This window comes from Dermacentor albipictus, chromosome 4 (genome assembly GCF_038994185.2).
Source record: "Dermacentor albipictus isolate Rhodes 1998 colony chromosome 4, USDA_Dalb.pri_finalv2, whole genome shotgun sequence".
Lineage (NCBI taxonomy): Eukaryota > Metazoa > Arthropoda > Arachnida > Ixodida > Ixodidae > Dermacentor > Dermacentor albipictus.
The window spans coordinates 169793804-169814906 of NC_091824.1; the positions used below are offsets into that span (position 1 = coordinate 169793804).

At 45.2% G+C, this 21103-nt stretch overlaps 1 protein-coding gene across 1 annotated transcript in view; it reads left to right on the top strand.

Annotated features, from left to right (window-relative positions):
* LOC135910104 (26S proteasome regulatory subunit 6B) overlaps window positions 1-21103 on the top strand; it is a 51594-nt gene that overhangs the window by 16584 nt on the left and 13907 nt on the right. The window contains exons 4-5 of the mRNA XM_065442142.2: window positions 2473-2676; window positions 10725-10892. Coding sequence (XP_065298214.1) covers window positions 2473-2676; window positions 10725-10892 — 372 coding nt within the window. The remainder of the gene's footprint in view (window positions 1-2472; window positions 2677-10724; window positions 10893-21103) is intronic.

Genomic DNA, 21103 nt, shown 5'->3' on the forward strand with positions numbered 1-21103 from the left:
CTGCTGATCGGTTCCCTTGTTTGGCAATAGCACCTCACACCCGTGGCCTTTCTTCTAGACTACTTGCATGGTACCACGGTCCATACCGTATCTTTGACACCACCTCACCTGTGAACTATATTGTTGAGCCTGTCACACCGTCGCCGGACCTTCGTTGTTGGGGTTGCGAGAGAGTGCATGTTAGCTGTGTAAAGCCATATTACAACCCCCTTGTCTTGTCTGCTCCCTGAGTCACCAAGATGGCTCCATTTCCCACACAGGTCCAACATAATGAAGCAGACGCTTCTTGTGTATTCGGTGGCAGCTCAAAGACGACGATGGCGACCCGTGCTATGATTGCAAAAAAGCTTGTGCTGTTCCCTGCTGCTAGACTTATTATCACCTTTGTAATTAAATCTCATTACATTATATTTAATTATCCCAAATTTTAAATATTCGTTTGAGGGCATAAGTCATATTCGAAAAGTTGAGCATGGTCAGGAACACCCATTAAAGTTGTTTCTATGACGTCACATTTTACGTGGTTCTTTTTACAAGCTCTGAAAAAGAATTGAAATATGAGAAATATGTTACGTTACTACATGCTTGTGTACCTGGATTGGCAGTGTTCTCAATCATGTTTCAAAACAATGAAGCCTGCACGTCAGTTGAAACAGAAAGAAAGCAGTTGGCCATGGCGACCAAAGTACATTCTCCCCATTGTTGCGAAGATCAAAATCCACTACACTTCTAAAATTGGCCACTGAATGTGGATGCAAACACACTTGCCAGCTTTTGTAGGCATGTGGGCTTCATTCTTTTGAAACATGGTCAAGAGCACTGCTATCCAAATGCACAAGCACACAGGGACATCACTTTTTCATATTTCACAAGCTTTTTTCAGAGCCCAGAAAAAAGAACCATGTTAATGATAAAGTCATGGAAACAAGTTGATGAAGTGTTTCTTAGCAGTCTCTGCAACTGTTTGAATATGACTTCTGCCCCAAAATGAATATTTATAATTTTGAATAACTAAACATAACTAATTAACTGACATTGCACTACAGAAAATAGTTTCGGAAGACCATTCTTGCTTTAATTATAGGTGAGGGTGCCTAATCGTTGACCATACAGCTTGCAATACAGTCAACAAATTGAGTAACCACACCATCTGTAGTATTTTTCAGCAAATATTGTATTTTTTGGCTTTGACTGTCGAATTTCTCAAATTTTAAGGTTGGCAAGTGTGATGGGGGAAAGGTACCGTATTTACACGATTGTAAGTCGACTCGAATGTAAGTCGACCCCCCCATATCGCGTGACCGGGAAAAAAAAAAAATAAGAGAGCATACCCGAGGGCACATTCGATAACGAAAATTTATTAGTAGCCGACATCGTCACTGGACTACTCGTCTTCACTAGTGCTGCCATCGTCATCGTTGCTGCGGTCCCACAGCATGTCGTGGTCCAGCGAAATTTTAAATTTGGCAAACGATCGCACCAGGACATCTTGCAGAACAGCAGCCCACGCCAAATGCACCCAACCACACGCAGCCGTCAGGGAGGCTCTTTTGACAGGTCTAGTTGGCCTAATTTCCAGTCTTCTGCCGCCAGCCACTCGTTATACTCGCGGCGAAGGTCCGGGCTTGTTTCATGACCACGTCGCACTTCACTGGCAGGGACCGATCACGCATTTCAGCGACGTACGCCGCAAGCTTAGCCTACAGCTCCGGAAAGCGTCCAGACTTTGGCACGTGGGAAATTTCTCACTTGTCACAGGTGAAAATTTCGCTTCGCTGCAGTCACCACTCTTGCACCACCCGTTTAGAAACATCGAAATTGCGGCCCACTGTGCAGTGATTTGTTTCTTCGGCGTAAAGGATGGCAGCCCTCTTGAACGCTGCTGTGAACGAGTACCGAACGATTAGGGCCTGGAGCACTCATGACGACTGGGGAAGCATAGAAGTAGCGCGTAGCCGGCAGTCAAGTGGAACGCGTCAAACCAATACCAATGCCTTCAAACAGAGAAAGAGCAACCAGCGAGCGGTGACTGCTCTTCCATGAACTACCGATACTCCCCACAAGCGCCGCCGTTCTGAGGGTGCCGCCGCAAATGGGAACAGCGGCGCTTCCATCAACTATCGACACCCCCCTCCATGAGCATTGCATGCACTGTAAAACTCTCAAAAATGTTGAAGAACCCTTCCGAAAAGCGAACAAACACGCGGGATAGCGAAAAGATACGGGTAGGGCCATAGAGCAAACAAAATTCTAACTACGTTGTAGATCCCGTTGGTATCGCTTTTTTTGGCGGGGCCATGTTTTGGTTTCGATTGTAAGTCGACCCCCCAACTTCAGACTTTCAGATTTTAAAAAAGGGGTCGACTTACAATCGTGTAAATACGGTATTACACTGTCCTCGTAGTAGGTTGTGTGCCTTATTGGTTGCTGCAGTTCGTGCCACCAATCCTTCGCTTCTCTTTCTCGGTGCAGATGAAAAGCCGGACATCAAGTATGCAGATATTGGAGGCCTGGACATCCAGAAGCAGGAGATCAGGGAGGCTGTGGAGTTGCCACTGACCCACTTTGAGCTGTACAAGCAGATCGGCATTGATCCACCCCGTGGGGTGCTGATGTATGGCCCACCTGGCTGTGGCAAGACCATGCTGGCCAAGGCCGTTGCACACCACACCACAGGTGCGTGTACTAGGCTATCCTGCCCAAACTTTTGCTGTTGCGGCTCAAGATGGTGTGCTACCAGTGAGAGAAAAACATTTAACAGAAGAAAGCCTGCAGCCTAACTTGGCTAGGTAATGTCCCCAATTCACAGACACCTGGGCAGCATGAATACAGAAAAGAAAGACTAAATAAAAATAGAACATTCTTTTCCTCTTTTTTTTGTTTGTGTTGCATCATGCTGCCCTGGTATAGCTATGAATCTGCACCAACTTGCCAGCCTTTCAGTCATTCTGCAATATCGCCAACATTCCAAGAAGCCCAAAGCCTGTCAAGAGCTTGTGTTAAACTTGTGGGGACAGAGGCAGTTGTAAGCTAGTTCATTGTCAAAAATAAGTCTCAGCTTGTGCTTCTGTGTGCTTCCTGGCAATGTGCACTATCCACGTCTTTGTTACAGACACTGTTGAATTGCCAACTTGGTGGGGAGTGAATCCTGCTAAATGTTCTTGCTTTTTATCCATTGTGACGGTTGCCATGGCAGTCGGCTACAGAAAAACAAGGTTGTGGGTTGGATTCCCCGCATTTCGATGAAGACAGATTGTGGAAACACTCCTGTACTGAGCAATGGGTGCACATTAACTCTTTTGTTACTGTGCCTATAGAAATCAGTCCGACAGTTTTCTATTCTGTGTTAAACATTCCCGTTGGAATTCTATTACCATCATCATGCACCGTATGAAATGTCGACTGAACTTTAAACATTTGTCAGATTTGACAATTTTTGACCGATTGGGTAGTCTGGAAACAGTATCGGGTTGTCAGTTTTCCGATCCGACTTTATAGGCTGTTTTAACATTATATGCTTATGAGTGTGTGTTATTTTGATAATTCTGTTTAACTAATATCAAGTGCATCTTTATTTTTTCAGCTCTGTGTTTTGCATTTTACCGATCAGCTCTTTGACAGCATATGTACAAATTACTACGAGAAATCCTTCTCATCGTGTGGGGGTTTTTACTCACACTACAGCACGCAGTCGATTTCAGACCAGCCTTCGACTGAAGCTTGACTAGCTGCCTAATCTCTTACATTTTGAACACTGCCTGCTCATGTGCCCGCATTCATTACTGTAAAATATTGTACAACGCTCCACATTACCGCACAGAACTGTACAGGAAATGAACAAAGCTTATGGAGGTTCCAGTGCCAGTTGGACTCGCACTAGGCCACTTTTCTTGCACAGAAAAATTGATCATACACAATCATCAAGTATTAGGAGTCTTCATGCTCCCTGACCTGACAGCCATAGCTTTGCGAGCCTAAAGAACAAAGTAAGAGACACACCAGGTGCCTGCCGCAATGAAAAAAAATAAATGCTCCTTCTACAATAGGAACTTTACTATTTTCACATTTGCAAAGCAACTGCTTTACTGTGTAGCATGGGCATTGCTATGGCTAATATTCACGCCAGCAAATCTTCATAATATAATTTTTTTGCATGATCTGACTTATAAAAGCTGAACTAGGAACCAGGTGCATAATGTATATTTTAGATTTTTCTTTTACTCAGCACTTATACTAAATATAGAAAATGATTAACTTCATTCATGTTCCTTGAGGTGCTTTTTTGAAGTTTCTCATAAGAATTTTCAAAAATTATCTGAGCAATTATTACTGCTATACATCCATTCAAAATTATAATTTTATAGTTGATGTATAATTTTATGTATTACAGTATACGTCGTGACTACTGCGTCTTGAAATTAAGTTTTAAGCCATATAAGCGCTGAAAATGAGCATATTTCAAGGGGTAATGAAAGAGTCAATAATTTCTGTACCGCCAACAAGTATAGTTGCCATGATTAAAAATGCTAAGTGCCTTGTAGTGTGAACAGGTGATGATTACATCCGTCAGCTATCTTCTACTAGCAGTTTCTCGCACTAGATAGTTTGTGTGTAGTCTTTATTTTTGGCTGGTTGATTGCTCGCACTGAAAGCAAGGCTTGCATGCATACCATATTTCTGAGAAACTTGGCACAATTTTTGTCATTTTCTGCGATATAGAAAGCGTTAGAACCCCAGGTGTTCAAAATTGATTCGGAACCTTCCACTAGGCATCCCTCTCAGCTTCTGTGTTGCTTTGGAAAGTGAAAGCTCTTTAATTGTGGAGTCCTCGAACTATGCCTATCATGCTTTGCCAATCACCATGCCAGACTATTGTATCTGCATGACCTCAAGATTGATTTGCTGCAACACTACGCTTGCACAGCCTACCTTGAAGGCCATTGTGCAGTGGTATCACTCTCTGCCACTCAGTTGTGGCTCCGTTTAGAAGGGGCTCCTACTCAATCATCATCAGGGCAGCACACTGCTGTTCAAAGCCAGGCGACAATGTCTGAGAACATGGGGAAATAGGAAAAAATGTGGTGATCTTGACTATACATGTGTAACATATGGGAAATAGTGCAGAAACCATACATCGGGGGACATTTGTTAACATGTAGCAGTATCCGTGTAGAGGTAGTTACTCTGCTTGAAACCTAGGGCCTTAAAGGGCCCTGAACCACTTTTTATCGAAGTGGAGAAAGACATTTGAAGTGAAGATAGGCTATTTCAGAACCACTTTGCCTCAAAAAGTACAATGTGTTCAGCAGAAGCGGAGTTATCGGCAATCAAACAGTCTTAGCTGTGCTCCCCTTCCTCCTCCAATGCCTTGCACTGCGAAGGCTACGGCAGAGATGTCACCGTGGCGCGCAGTTCAAATTTCTGATTTGGTGCCTGTGCCATGCTAAACGTAAGCCAAACGCAGCTGTCCTTGGAGAGCGGCAGTGCGCTTAGCCACTGAACTTGTGGCGGCACCTCACGATGGCTGCGGTGTAGCTGAGCGCAGCGACCAATTGCAGCCGCGTATTGGAGTGTGCTTTATGACGAAATAGAGCACACAGAAAAGAGCGAAGATCATAGGGTTTTTGAAACGAGAGCGTTTGAGAAAAAGGCGACTTCGCACTCCGCTTGCGAGCTCCACGGACCGTGTACGACAGCGGAACTTGGCTGAGATGTTCACAACAGCGTATGCTACGCGCGGACTATGTTATTTCACAAAGCCCGAGGGGTGGTTCAGGGCCCCTTTAAGGACAGAAAAAAGCTTACTCAAATCATGGTGAAGTGTAGACAACGGCTGGAGTATTGATGCCTTAATGACAGGGAAAACAGCGAATGAAGACTTTATTATTTTGTGCCATAATGTTCTAGATCAATTGTTTGTGAATGTGAACCTTGATGTACAGTCGCCGACCGTTTATTCGAGCCTCACGGGGACTGCAAAAATGTCCGAATAAACAGGTGTCCGAAAAAGCAGATTGAGAAAAAAAAAAATGAAATCCTTTATTTCCACGCACTTATTCGGGCTCGGCGGTAGGCTTGAAGAAATCGTGAATGCGCCGTTGCACGCTGTTCCATTTACGTGCAATCAGATAAGCCTGAATCTCGGTAAGGGTCGTACGGTCACTATAGGCGGCTGAAAGCACAGTCACTGCTTGTACACGCTCCGCATGCGACGGCAGCGTAGCACATGGTGCGTCATCATCCGACTCAGAGTCATCGTCTGGCGGTGCAGCAGAAACCTGACGAATGATCTCGCCGTCGTCGAGTTCTGCACATGTTAGTACAGCAGTGTCAGCACCTATGAAACTGTCAAATGAGATGGTGTCCGGAATCGCAGTGCAACCACTGCGCAGGTCTTGGCAGAACATTTTCCGCGTCAGTAGGCAGCACATCGGAAGGCGACAAATCTTAGGCCTCCCGGCACCCGCTTGCCGGCATTCCCCAGCGCAGTCTGCGCGGGCACTGTCGGCGCCATTAGACACTTGACGCGATGTTTTCGTATGCCGCATTGGATCACCGAAACCTCGACACAGCGCACAAATCAAACACCACCGTGTCGACACCAGTCGCACAAACGAAAGACGCGGCCTACTCGCAGCATCGTGCGCGAAGAAACAAAGCAGCTGCTGGATTGTCTTTACATGGCTTACTAAGCTGAAACCGGAACTGTTGTAGAGCCACTCTATCGAACCAGTTGAAACGATGATGATGAGCGGAGATTTCCAGTAGCGCCACTTCGTGGGGCAGCAAGGAGGCTCCGTTCAAAACAAAAATGGCGTTCAGCAAGTCGAACCATGCGCCGGCCAGAGTCTGTGCATGGTGCTCTCGATCGAGTTGGCTCAAGGAGTGTCCGAAAAATCCGACGAGAGGTTGCAAGGTGTCCGAACTTTCGGCAGTTGTTATACATTATGGTCTATGGGGAGAATGGCGGTGCCGCGAAGCAGACCGAATAATCGGGCATGTCCGAATTTTTGGAGTCCGGAAAATCGGTCGGCGACTGTATACACTAGATAGAGCAGAACCTTGTTGATATGATGCCATTTCATTCAACTTGCAGAATGAAGACTTTATTTTTTAGGGCAATAAAGTTGGAGATCAGTGGTTTCTGAATGCGAACCATAGACCTTAAGTGCTTGTGATAAATGTAAGAGAATGCTAAATACAGCAGAGCCTCGTTTAGATGATCCCGTTTTGTACGGTGACCCAGTGCCAACGTTCGCAATCGAAAACAGAAAAAATGACCCAGTACAGTTGCGCTTCTTTTAAAGCAAAGCTTTCTTTGGCTCTTCCTTAGACTTTCCCACTGCTGCTGCCGCTGCTGCTGCTATCTGGCACACCACGTCGGGGGGTGGTCCAGAGCGTGTGCATACATGTCAGGAGCGTGGCAAAGAGTAAAAGTGATGCGAGAAACTCGTTTTGACCTTTGCACCGTGTTGGATATGCACAATGCCCTCTGGAGCTCCCTGGTCATCGCTACATTAGCCTCTTGACAGCTGTAATTACCTGTTGTTAACTATGGTGCCGTTTCCTGGGGCTACTTCGAGTTCCCCAGACCACATCGAATCGCAGCACATTCCAGAGGAGCGCTCGAGCCAGCAAGTTCACGTGCAAACAAGTTCGTACGCCGCCGGTGGAGCTATTCAATGCTTGAGTTTTCCAGAAAACGAAGGGATAGCCCGGCATTGTTGCAAGGAAAGTGGGTCCCGAAACAAGACGGCTGCGATGTACCGGGAAGGCCTGGCAGCGTCGCCCCCACCTGGCTTTTGTGACGGCGATCAAGCAAGGGGGACCAAGCGGCGACTCTCTCCGCCTGGTGTGGCACCGCGGCACGGGCGCCAACCATTGGCCGAAAATGGCGTCATCTGAGCGGACTCTCCCATTGGTCAAACATGACGCGACTTCCAGTGCTCGAAGGGTTTATAAGAAGCATTCCAGAGATACCAGAGCATTCTAGAGCATTCCCTGATTCACCTCTCTCGAACTTCTTGCCGCGGGCTGCAGCGTCCGAGTTGCTGCCGGCCCGTAATGACTGTACGACTGTTACTTGACTCTCACTTCTCTGTATATAATGTAAAATAAACCCTCCCAAGTTTGGTTTTCATCCCGAAGTCCGTCCTCAACCCCTACACCGTGATCCTAGAAAAAGCATCGCAGAAATTGTAGCGTTTACACTTCTACTAACGTGCAAGTTCAGAGGGAAGCTAGATATAATGACAGAGAGGAGGGTGGGGGGAGGGGAGGAGGAGGCACAGAATGGGTAGAACTGATGTCATGAAACAAGTGGATGAAAACCTTTTCACTCTTCGCTCACAGTTCATACTGGTGGGGATGAGATTGAGAAAAGGTGATGTGAGAAGGCAAGGAAATGCTGTTGCTATAGACACGACTGCGGTTGCGAGCATATGGTATAAAATTAAGTTCAAGGTGCAGCGTGGGATGTTTCTGCTGTTTCTGAAAAATAAACACCATGCAAATTTGTCAAGCGGACAACTTACACAGGGCGTGCAGAAGCAGAGCCGCATTAAAGTAGGGTCTGCAGGGTCTAGGCGACACTATGGAAGTGGTCACCTGTCCAAGCAACACTCCTGTGCCCACTGTGGTAGCTTTGCGGCTATGGCATTGCTCGAGGCCCCGGGTTTGATCCTAACCATGGCAGCCGCGTTTCGACTGGGGCGAAATAAAATAAAACGCTTGGGCACTGAGATTTAGGGACACGTTAGAGAATACCGTGATGTCAAAAGTAATCTGGAGTCTGTCGCAACAATGTGCCTCACAATCCGATTGTGGTTTTGGCATGTACAGCCCCATAATTCAATTAAAGTTCAATACTTCTGCCCTGATGCGATGTGCCATGTGAGGCAATACTCAATCCTCTCAAAAGTTATGAAGTATGGTACACAGGGACACCTCAAGCAAACACCTTCCCCTGTGTGTTTTGTGTACTGCACAGACAAAGAGCAGTGGTGCACGCAAGGTAACATTTAAAGTCAACTCACCACTCTCATGTTGAACGAAGAAATTAAACACGCACCATCAACATCACTGCTAATTATTGTCAACCGATGCGAACACCACAGAAAGCTTCGCATGCATCGATTCCTGCAGTGCGTAATATCTGCATATTTTTTACCAGTTAATATGTTCCCGGAAAACACTATCTTCTGGCACCAGCGTTCAGTACATTGCCAAACTGCGATCATGTCGTGCGTTTTCTGGCCTCTGGGTTCCATGTGAACAAGAAAAGACTCGATGCACACGTAATTGAGAGCAGTTGGCCGCCCGCCTCTTCCCCACAGTCTATGAAAATTTCAGCACACAATAAGTTTCCTCTCTCAGTACCAGCAGATTTTCTCACAGGTTGTCGCTTGTCACATTAACAGCCATCCTACTGTGATAAGCATTTCCATCATTTGATTTCACAACGTGTGTGGCGTACTGCCGTTGGAAGCGTACCACACGTGTGCCGAAGCCACAAAAATGACAATTCACCGCTCAGGCCCTACCATCTCAGCACACGTCATCATCTTGTGCAGCAATGATTTGTGCAATCCTTTGCATTCTGTAAATGTGAACTACTGATGAGTTAGACAAATTTTTTTAGTGACTTTGGGTTGTAAATTTTCCTTGTTAGTACATTTTTGATTGGATTTTTTTCCAGAATCTGTGAACGAGGTTGCACTGTACACCTTCTCTTACGTTGTCACCACCTCAGCAACGTTTCTGCTAAAATCTCTTTATCTCGTCATCTCTCGACCTTCTCTCTTTCTGACCAGCCATCGTGACGTAGTGGCTATAGCGTTGCGCTACTAAGCCCAAGGGCACAGGATTAAATCCTGGCCGCTGAAGCCATATTTAGATGGGGGTGAAATGCAAAAATGCCCTTTTACCATGCATATGGTGCATATTAAAGAAGCCCAGGTGATCAAAAGTAACCCAGAGTCCCCTATTCTGGCGTGCCTCATAACCAAATCTTAGTTTTGGCCCTTAGAGCCCCAGAATTTAATTTTGGTTTTCTTCTTTGTCTTATGAGCAAGCCCTTAGCCTGATTTTCATTGGATTCTGTTGCCGCTGCCTGCTAACTAACACTATCTCCATTTGAGTGAGCACACACGTGGGTTGTACGAGGGCAGTTTGCAATGCTGTGTCCACACGAACACTCCACGAGGTACAGACACACTCTCCTATCACAGCCTTGCACCACAAGATGGTGACCGGACTTCTCACTTTGATGATGGCTTGCTAGCTTGCATACTGGGTCACGACCAAATCTCCGCCTGTTTATTGTGTGACAAATGTGGAGAGCAATGAACATGATCATACGCTTCCCCTGGTCTTGCCCTACTTCTAGGACTCTGCTGTCACTTGGCTATGTTGTGGTGGTATTGTCCAAGGAACACTTAACAGTCATGGGTTGAAATCCCCACAGCATCCTGTCGCATCGCGTACCATGTTCTGCACCAACTTCTCTGTCAGCAGCGCATCCACATGGCTGTCCTCTCCCTTTAAGAATAGAGATTGTACATGATGATTCTTGGATCCAACGATGCCTTGAAAAGTGCACTGAAAGCACTATGGGTCGGCCTAAATATGTTGAAGTTTCTGTTGACTGACCACATGTCATCTGTTAAAAGATTTTATATTGTACCCTGCTAGCTTCATGCAGTTATGCTTGCTTCTGTCTGCAGCGGCCTTCATCCGGGTGGTGGGCTCGGAGTTTGTGCAGAAGTACCTGGGCGAGGGTCCTCGCATGGTGCGGGATGTCTTTCGGTTGGCCAAGGAGAATGCACCCGCCATCATCTTCATTGACGAGATCGACGCCATTGCCACCAAGCGCTTTGATGCACAGACTGGAGGTACGAACATTCATTTTCTGCTGTTTTACTTTTACACCTGAAGTGTGGATTTTTTTTTTTCTGGTTGTGATTGGGCTTGACTTGAAGCTCTCTGGACTGGACCTTCGAAGCAAAACTAGCTTTTAGAGACAATGAAAGTTAATTATAACATGGCTCATACTTAAAGGGCCCCTGAAACGGTTCGGACAAATTTTGTAGACGCGTAGAGTACAGCTTAAGTAGAACATTCGCACCACAATTTAAGTGAAGCGTTACGTATTAATGGAGCTACAAGCGATTAGAAGTTACCCTCGTCCCCAGCCATGCTTTTCCTCCTCAACTCGTTCGCCGAGCGAGCGGGGCTAAGCTCCGTCTTCACTGGTCCTGCGTCACGATGCGACGTTACATCGTCCACTTCCGGTTGTTTCGGAGCCCGCCCCTGCCCGTGCGAAACCTCTCCGCTAGCCGCTTGGCTGTCGACCCCAAGCGAGAGCTATCGAAGCAGCGTGCGTTGCGAGCATCCTGTCGTAGCGCCGAACGGGTCTGGTATTCCGTTAAGCACAGGCAAGCTGGTCATTTCGGCAAATGACTGGAGGCATAAACTCAAGCTGATGAAGGAACTTTGGCGTAGACGTACGTGAGCGGCCTGATCGGTCTGCACGGTCCAGACACTTGTTGGCGCAGCGCTTAACCAGCCAAACAAAGTGCTAATAGTGCTCTAACCAAGTGTAAAACATTTTAAACATTTATAAAAACAATGTGTTGATGATTACACTCGTGCGAAAAATACGCACCAGCAGCAAAGAAGAATACGCTTTGTTGCTGCTACTGTGTATGGTTGAGCTCTATGCCACCAGGTGGCTGCACCGTGCAGACCATTCACATTTGCCCTTCTGCTCATCTCGGCTCATCCCGTTACGGCACAGTCAAGCGGCCAGACCCTGTCCCCTTGTGCTTATGTTTGCCCTAATACGGGACTCGCGAAACGCTATTGCGTTTGTAATCTTCCGGTGTAAAGTGATGGCCACAAACGTGCAAATCGTGGCGCCGATCGTATAGCGGCAGTCCGATGCGCAGCAGCCAGTTCGCTCGTATGCTGCCTTGCAGAGGGACACGATATCACAGCTTGACATATTGCCAGTCGCTATGTTTGCAGTCCACAAGGCAACAAAATCGAATCATAGTGCTCGCGAAAAGACTGAGACCGACTGTGACCGCGGAGCTCTCGTCAAAACGTAGTACGTCGTAACACAAGCAGACAACACTTGCTGTGTGCCGGAAGTGCTTAAGTGTACTGAAAAATTGTTCTTGTGCATTCTCTTTATGCTACTTTCTTTTTATAAAAACAAATTAACTAACATTCCAACTATTACAAAGATCATTTGTTTACCATAAAGTTGGAAAAATTATCGATCACGCGCCCTGGTCAGCCAATCGGATAGCTCGCCCGACTGACGTCATATGGGTGATTTTGGTCATATGGGTATGGGCGGCTTAAAATTCCGCCGAGCAGTGCGCTGCGATCGGCAGCGATGTGCATTTTTAAAACCTTAGAATAAATTACACGCTTTACGCAGAGCACTTAGATGTGTCAATTAATGATCAGAAGGACCTACTCTAACGACTTAGTACGTTTGTAGAAAATCGTCAAAAGCGTTTCAGGGTCCCTTTAAGATCCTCCCTTGAAATTTTGGCACACTGAAATTCTAGTAATTCAAACTCGAATTCAAACTCCAGTAATTAAAACTCGCCAGTCCCAATTTGGACGCTGAACAAATAATATATAGTCACAAAAGGTAGAGGAATAACTTGGCTAATGGCCAAGCAAAGAGGGAATATAGGGAGCTTCTAAGTATAACTATGACAGAAATACGGAAATCTGACATTTTTCTATCATCAAGGTCATATTTTTTATGACCAAGCTTGACAACCTATAACTTCTCTACAAAATGATCTAAAACAATGATTTATAGGTTACGGCACCCTATGAACATTCCAAATCGATTCTGTGCTGTACATTGCAGTGCAAGTTGATGTTGATTAGCTAATTAGGCTCCTAACAAAGAACATCCTGTTTTGGATATCATTAAAAAAGAATATTCGTCATATAAAAAAATAATTGAGCTTTTGGAATCAGCTGGTAAAAATGCATTAACTGTGCATATTTCATTCAAATTGTTTTAAATATAAAAATGTTTTCGAAGTGCCTTGTCCCCCCTTAACAAAAAATAGATAGGCCAGTTAGGTTCTGGAGCCCGTGGAGAAACAACAAATTAGGCAATGCATGGTCACGGGTTGGGCTTTTTTTGAAGTAAAAAGTACAGGGCAAAATTAGTTTTGAAGAAAGGCTCAGGAACGTGGATGAAAATAAATGCACTGCTAATGTGCTCAAGTATCTGTACTTGAAAAGCATTGACACAGAAGGGAGGAAGGGGCCAAGAAAGTTGGCAACCAAGTACAGGGCAATTCAAAGTGTAAGTAGACTACCAGGAATCATCAAAAAGGAAGTGAGAGAAACAGAAATGGCGAATTGAATGCAAAGAATGGAAACAAGAAAGGCCATGGAGGTTTACAAGAATGGTAAGAAAGAAATTAGAAGTTAAAATCTGTACAATAACACGAAGGCCAGTACCTTTCTAATTAAAGCTTGAAGTGGTTACCTAAAGACAAAAACTTACTGGAGAAAATACTCGCGACAAGATCAGGCATGTGTATGCTGGAGCAAAATCCGGAGACCACTCAGCATATTGTCACGGGGTAGTGACGGTGAAGAAAGCAAGAATACGGTGGAATACAAAACTAGCTTTTATTGGGCGAACCTGTGCCCACAAAAACAGGCTACACTTATAGCACAACGATAGCGGCGAACACGGTCGGCGATCGTCAGAAATCTGATCAGCGGGTCAAGTGCGTCGGCTTTTATACAGCAGTCATCGAATGTTCCAGACTAATTGTTCGGACCCGCATGCCTTCCACAAAGTTCTACAACATTCGAGTCACGCGATGAAATCAGATAACACAAGGTTCGGCGACAACACAGCGGATAGAAGCATCGATAACTTTCCAGAAACTTCGGATACATGCAGACGCGTCCCGCGCTGTGCGATAACATTTGTTAGGCGGCGAAACGTGGTCGCCTGTTAAATATAAGTACACGTGTCAATATCCTAATGCCATGCTAAGGGATTCACCCAGTGAGACACGGAGGTAATGTACACCTTCCAGAAGTGTTTGGATTTAAAGTGGACAGAAGAGGGGCATCAACCGGTCAGCAGTCAAGATAAGCAAGAGATGTTTAGAGCATTGGTGGAAAAAAGGCAGGGAAGAGGTTGATACGATAGTAGTGACTTCTGCCTCGCTCAACATTTGTATAGCATTTTGCTAGATTCATTAGCCAAAGAGGCTCCAAGTACAGTAAAGCCCCATTCGTTCGATATTGAAAAAAAAAAGAAAGAAATGCGAGAAAGAATATGCTAACTGAAAGAATGTACGATCCTAAGTCACAGGAAAGTATGGCAGACTCAACTGTAGTTGATATCTGTGTAATGCGAAGCATTGCGCAAGTTGTTACAGCACGAGATGCCGAGGCTCATCGAGTTTGTAAGGTCTAGGCAGCCAGAGACATGCGTCATAATTTTTCTAGTGTGTAATGTTTTACAGCTGTGATGGGAAAACGAAATTGTACTGGTGGGCGACACCACAATGCAATTCTCTCAGAGGGAAACATGACGCTCACTTTGCACTGCCTGCTGCAGAGAAGGGCACCGAATTTGTGTTATCACCTTTTAAAAGCATGTGGTGTGCTTCTAACAGCACTATGCCACACGTGCAGGCTCTAAAATAGATAGTTGAAGATGCTTATCGCAATAGGGTTGGTAGTGATAGCTGTGGTAATGGCATCGTGTGATAACCTGTGAAATTTGCTGGTCAGGAAACCGAAACCAAATTGAGCTGGCGGACCACGCTCCATTACAGTGATATCAAAGCGAAACATCATGTACCCTTTGCATCGCCTGCAGCAGGGAACAGCAGTGCGTTTGGGTTATTGACTATTAAAAGCAGGCAGTACACTTCTAAGTTTCAGTGGCTCTATGCCACACATGCATGTGCGAGGTAAAGGAGGTGAAGATGTTTATTGCAATAGGGTTGGTGGTGATAGCTGTGAATGGCGTCGTGCAATGACCCCCGGAGATTTGCTGGTTAGGAAATCAAAATGAAATCAAGATGGTGGGCAATGCTGGAATATCATGCTGCCAGAGCGAAACATGACGCTCACCGCTGCCTGGCGCAGTGAATGGCGCCGTGTCTGAGTTATCGCCTCTTAATAATGTGCTGTACACTTCGAAGTTCCAATGGCACTGTCTGTACCACATGCCTGTGCGCTGTGAAACAGATCGGCGAAGATGCCTATTGCAGTAGGGTTGGCAGTGATGGCTGTGAATGGTGACATGCGGCAACCCCGCGAGATATGTTTGTACTGGAAGAGGAATGTGTGCATGGTGTCATTTTCACATAACGCAGGCAGGTGCCTACAGCTTAAAATCGCGTGTGCCTCGCACAAAACTTTTGTTGTTTACATGCAATCTAGCAGCTTGGAAACATATCATATGATCGCAATTTGGCGACGTCCTGAGCATTGGTGTCGAAAGATTGTGTTTTCAACGAACGTATGAACAGGTAAAAATGAAGCTTAACTGTTTAGGTTATCTTTTGTGTGTCGCGAATGTTCGTACCAGGGAATTGTATGAAATACGACCATATCAATGAAGTTCTAGTGTACATCCCTGAAATTATTGAGAACTTTGTTCAACAGAAACCGTGTCATGAAATTACTTGATTAATTGCGGAAAAAATAAACAATTTTCAATGCAACTAACATCAGGAAATTAAAATAGTTGCTTACAACGCGGATTTCGTTAAATCGAGGTTTGACTGCATCTACTATTTGGTTTTTTTAATATTTGATATACAGTTGATCAAGAGTATATCAAACTTGGATATATTGAATTGTTATTTATATTGAACAGTTGTAAAATCCCTTTGAAAATCCAATGCAATAGTATAGCAATGTACTATGTGTACATCGAACTCCCATTTGCTGCCTCATATTATGCCTGCTATGCTGCACTGCAGCCCTGCACGTGCATTACTCCTACTGGAGACGCAATCAGTTCTCATGTCGAAAATATTTAGTGCCGATAAATCTGAAATGGCACTGTTTTGGCTGATACTCTCAAACAAAAGATTGAATCTGAAGGGCAATAGTACATGTTATGAAGGGAAAATTAGAAAAATCATCTGTTTTGCTCGCTGTATCTATGTATGGCTTATGCAAACTGCAGCCGTTCGTTATTGACAAAAGCAGATCGTCACTCTGCTTCAAGAATGCGAAAGGCCCGCCGGTACTTATATGCTTTCCACAAGAAAGCATGGATGTTACTTAGTCTTTTCACTGCATTGTGCTGGGCATGGGATGCCGAGCTAAATATGTTGAGGCGCCGGGTTTGCTTTCTTATAGGCAAAGGCTTTCCACAAACAACATTTTAGGATTCCACTAGCGGCTAAAACGACTTTGACCTTGACCTGCACTCGGACGAATCTTCTCATTACGGTTCAAATTTAAAACCACTGCACACCACATCCGCACTTCGTGGAAAGCAAGACTCATTGCTGTGCGAATGCGTTTAATTTGTGCATGGTTACACTTCAGTAAGAATTGACTCGGATGTTCTGCTAGCTTAAAGGCACTTTCAAAACTAACAATGTGTGTGTAGTGTCAGCAGTCATGGATGCAGGGGTCAGTATGGAAGGGCAGAGACCGAATCGGGACATACCAGTCGCGAAGCATCAGAGTGCTGAGCAGCACACAAAGAGAGACGCTTGGACTTTTTTGAGCCGTTGAGAAATGAGAATGACTGGTTTTGATAAAGTCTGTTCCAAAACCTGACACAGTGGTCCTCCTGGCTTGTTGCCCACGTATGACAATTGGTCGTTTAAACAGCTTTCTGTAAGGGGCACATAGCTGAGTATACTCTTGCACAATTCGCAGTGCAAGTGCACTGATGGTGGCACAGTGCGTGTCCATACAGGCTAGTTTGCTTCCGGGGGGTGCTAATTTCTACCTTATTTTGAACAAAAATGCGCAACAAGTACTTCTACGCCCGCGAGGTGCATCATGGTCTTGCACCCGGGTGACGTGGACCTTTAGGGTTAGCATTGTAAAGATAATTCCGCAGAATGAGCAACTTTAACGTTCATGAGTGAAAAAATAAATCAACTCTTGTGTTTGATACGGCCTTGGAGAAGCAAATCAGTAAGTTCCTGCTTCTCACGATCTTGGGTAACTGTCCAAGATGTGCGGAGATTTCAGATAAGCTTCAGATAGGCATATTTTATTTTGAATTATCAATATGTTGGAACTATTTCGCAATCCCCTTTGTGTTCAGTATGTCGGGGCTCAACTACATTCGGTGAAAGACATGATCGTGGTTGGCGGCTTGAAGTGTGTAGCGTTCCGATGGTGCTCGATTCCTGTCAGTACAAGGTTTGTCCAGATTGATAGGACTGATCAAAACAATTAATGTGACCTAGACAGAGGGAATAGCGAAAGCAGGGTGTCTACCAACCGGGAAAACCGGGAAAACCGGGAATTCTCAGGGAATTTGAGCAGTCTGGAAAAACTCAGGGAAAACTCAGGGAATTTGTGCTTCCATCAGGGAAAATTAGGTGTAACTTTATTAAAAGGGAACGAAAGTCGTGTTAATGCTGGCTCCAGTAACAGAGGAATCGCAACGAATCATTATTGACGCCGTGTCATCGGCACGATGTATTGCCAGAGTAGTTAACGACCGATTTTCTAGACGCCCGATTTTTCGAACATGCCCGATAATTTGCACGGTTTTCCGGCACCAACACGTACTCCATATAGTCAATGTATATTGCCCCGACTTCAGGTCTGAAGTGGCATTAATCAAGGCCGCCACCGCCGCTATTTTGATTATCTCGCCGCCTCGAACCGGCACTCTCGCAGGCAAATCCGCAAATCCGTAACCACCACCGCGGCAACGTCAGGCCTAGCTGCTTCTATGTTCGCTATTAAGCTTCTTGCCGTGCGGTGCCATCTTTTTCATTGAAAGAATTGGCCACTATCACCAATGGCACCGACTCCGCCTTTGTAATCCTAGCGATTGGCTTTGAAGCTCGCAGAGCACAGCGCGTTGCGTAATGCCAGTCTGCGAAAGTTAGCTTCGCCTCGGTACACTAATGTTAGGCGGTGAAGCATAACAAGCGTGGGAAGGGGGTAATTGTCGCGGGACACAGTGTACATTACTTAATTACACATGCGCGCACGTCGTCTTCTGTCACAGTACAAGCCCTGATATGCCTAAAAAGCGTACTGGCAGGCCTTCAGAGCTTTTTGAGACGTGCCGGTGGTAATTTTAGCCCTTAAAGGCAGTTAAAGACATGCATTAATTTTTTTCAGACTGCCCGTTTTTTTCTTTTTTTTTTTGCGGCCCCTCGGAAGCCCAAGAAATGAAATGTTGACTGTACAACTGACCAAGAGGATGCTTCAGATGATCCATGTGGTGAAAGCGTGGTAGAAGGAGGATGAGAACAGAAAGGACCGACGCACTGAGGAATTAACGGGAAAGGAAGGGTGCCGCCACCTTTTTGAAGGAGCTTGAGCTAAAAAAACTAAGTGATGGCTGATGCTGAGACACAGGTGTCCCTCATCCAAACCAAAATAAATTGTTTACGCAGTGAAACCCAACACTGAGATGTTGTGTACGGGCTCAGAGTATGTCAGGACAGTTGAGGTTGACTTCCCAGCTGCTGAGAGAGAACCTCAGTTGTGACAAAGTTCAGGACCTCATACAGATGAGCTTGCTATCAGTTGATAGAAATAGCTGATATTAAAAAAATATTAACTTATGTATGCATCTCCTTTTCATTCGTATTTGAAAATGTTCGACTCAATTTGGAATGGGCTTTACCATTTCTTTCGCTGTGCATTTTACTAACACCTTCATTCTGTTTTCTTTTTAAATAAAATATATATTACTCCTTACTATTCAAACTGGATTAAGTCATTTTTTTGTTTTAGCATGCTTACTAGAGAGTGACAGCATCGGGCAACGTGGTGTCAGCCTGTCTTGACATAAAACAAAGATCTGACTCATTCAGGGAATTTCGCAAAGGTGCTCAGGGAAAACCTGGAAAACTCAGGGAATTTAGAAATGTCAACTTGGTAGACACCCTGGAAAGCAGCATGTATAAAAGCATGAAAACATGTGTGAAGATCGGGCCGATCAGCTACTGAGGGCCATGCAGGTCGTATCAAATGCCTAAGTTCACGCACGCAGATTCCTGCAGTTCGGAGCCTTCTGCCCACATTTAAGCATGCAGACAAGTTTCGCACATGCACTTTCGGTAGTTGCTGGCTGGTTGCCTGTGAACCCGAACGCTGCCTCAATGGCTACCAGTCTAACTTGTATGCATAATTTCGCGACCAATCACTGGTGAGCCACCTATAGGAACATATTAGTGACAAGACTTAAGGCCTTGTCACTAGGCCTAAGTGGAGCTGTGTTGTTGGGTGCCGACAACTAAAGTTGTGGTTTCGTGCCGAGTCAACGCACATCTAATCACAGCAGTTGCGCAACACTCAGAAAGCTGACAAACCACTTCACTAACTTTGTGATTCCTTCAGCTTCTAAAGAACTACAGTACTTAATTCTATTCAGCAGATATTCTATCGATAAAAAACGTTTTCAAGATCGTCATATATAAACTGAGTTGTTATCAATGCTGGCATACTAATTTGGTATTCTTTTTAACTCTTTCTCTGCTGTGCTCATTGGTCATCATTAGCCAGCTAACAAAGGTTTCAAACACTTTTCAAGACCTTCTGTGCCACCCACAGACATCCTGTGCCATCCTACATATTGTGAGAGAACTGAACTTTTGTTTCTTATGGAGTTCATTCTCTCCCCGATTGTGGGCAATTTTTGTGCGGGCTTTGAAGTGCGCACATGCTCATCAGAATTGAACACAAAAATGGCAGCACTGGCTGCCTCGGGAAACTGCATGTGCGCTCCAAGACGTCACAATTCATGTGATTACTGTATTTACACGATTGTAATTCTACCTATTTTGTTAAATTTGAAAATCTGAAGTGTGCGGGTGGTTGACTTACAATCGAAACCAAAACATGGCACCGTCAAAAAAGCGAGACCAACTAGACATCAGAGGAGCTACAACGTAATTACAATTTTATGGCCTGTGCAACATTGTTTTTTTGCACAAAATTAGCATTCAACTTCATGATAAATTTTCTGACATTCTTTACAATATTCAACTTCTTTTTCTTGATTTAATTCGAAATCTACTACAGTCGACTCTCGTTAATACGAAGTTCACGGGGACCGCAAAAAACTTTGAATTAAATGAACTTCCAATTAAGTACAAAACATAAAAAACAGCACTTTATTTGTGGCGAAATCGAGTATTTTCTGTAAGAAAAATAGTCGGTCATCTTGCTTTGCTTCTTCTTGCCGAATCGCGCTGCTGAAAGCAAGTTCTGCAGGCTGTAGATGTGGCGGAACGCTTCTTCCGTGTTACCTTCAGCGGCAAAGAAGCGCTCCGCGAGAGCAAGGCCCGCAGCTACATCGGCAGCCTTAGGTTGCGGCTCGCCTTCAACGTCATCGTCGCTTTCCTGGGTCGCTTCCTGGGGCCGAATAATCTCTACAATTTTGCTATCCGTCAGCGCACCGCACGTTTCGACCGCCTTGTCTACGGCATCGTAATCTTCAAAATTGACGTCCCCGAGAGCATCACCAAAATCAGTGCCGTCAAGCTCGCTTGTTGACGCTTCCTCCGCTGAAATTTCAGAGGCATCCTCTGAAGAAGCTGCCACAAAACCGCAAGCCCTGAAGCAGTTTGCGATTGTTTCTTGCTTCACACGATCCCATGCTCGCGCCAACATGTGGATGGCACTAAGCAGGCTCACCTCGTACTTTGTGGAGCTATCCATACGCAAAATCATGCGCTCAAGGAGGTGCCGCCTGTACAGAACTTTAACATTCTTGATGATGCCTTGGTCCATTGGCTGCAAAACAGCCGTTGTGTTTGCAGGCAAAAATGCGAGGCGTATTGCACTCAAGGCTGGCACATTCACGTGAGCACTGCAGTGATCGACAAGGAACAACACCTTGCGGTTCGAAGCAGCAAAC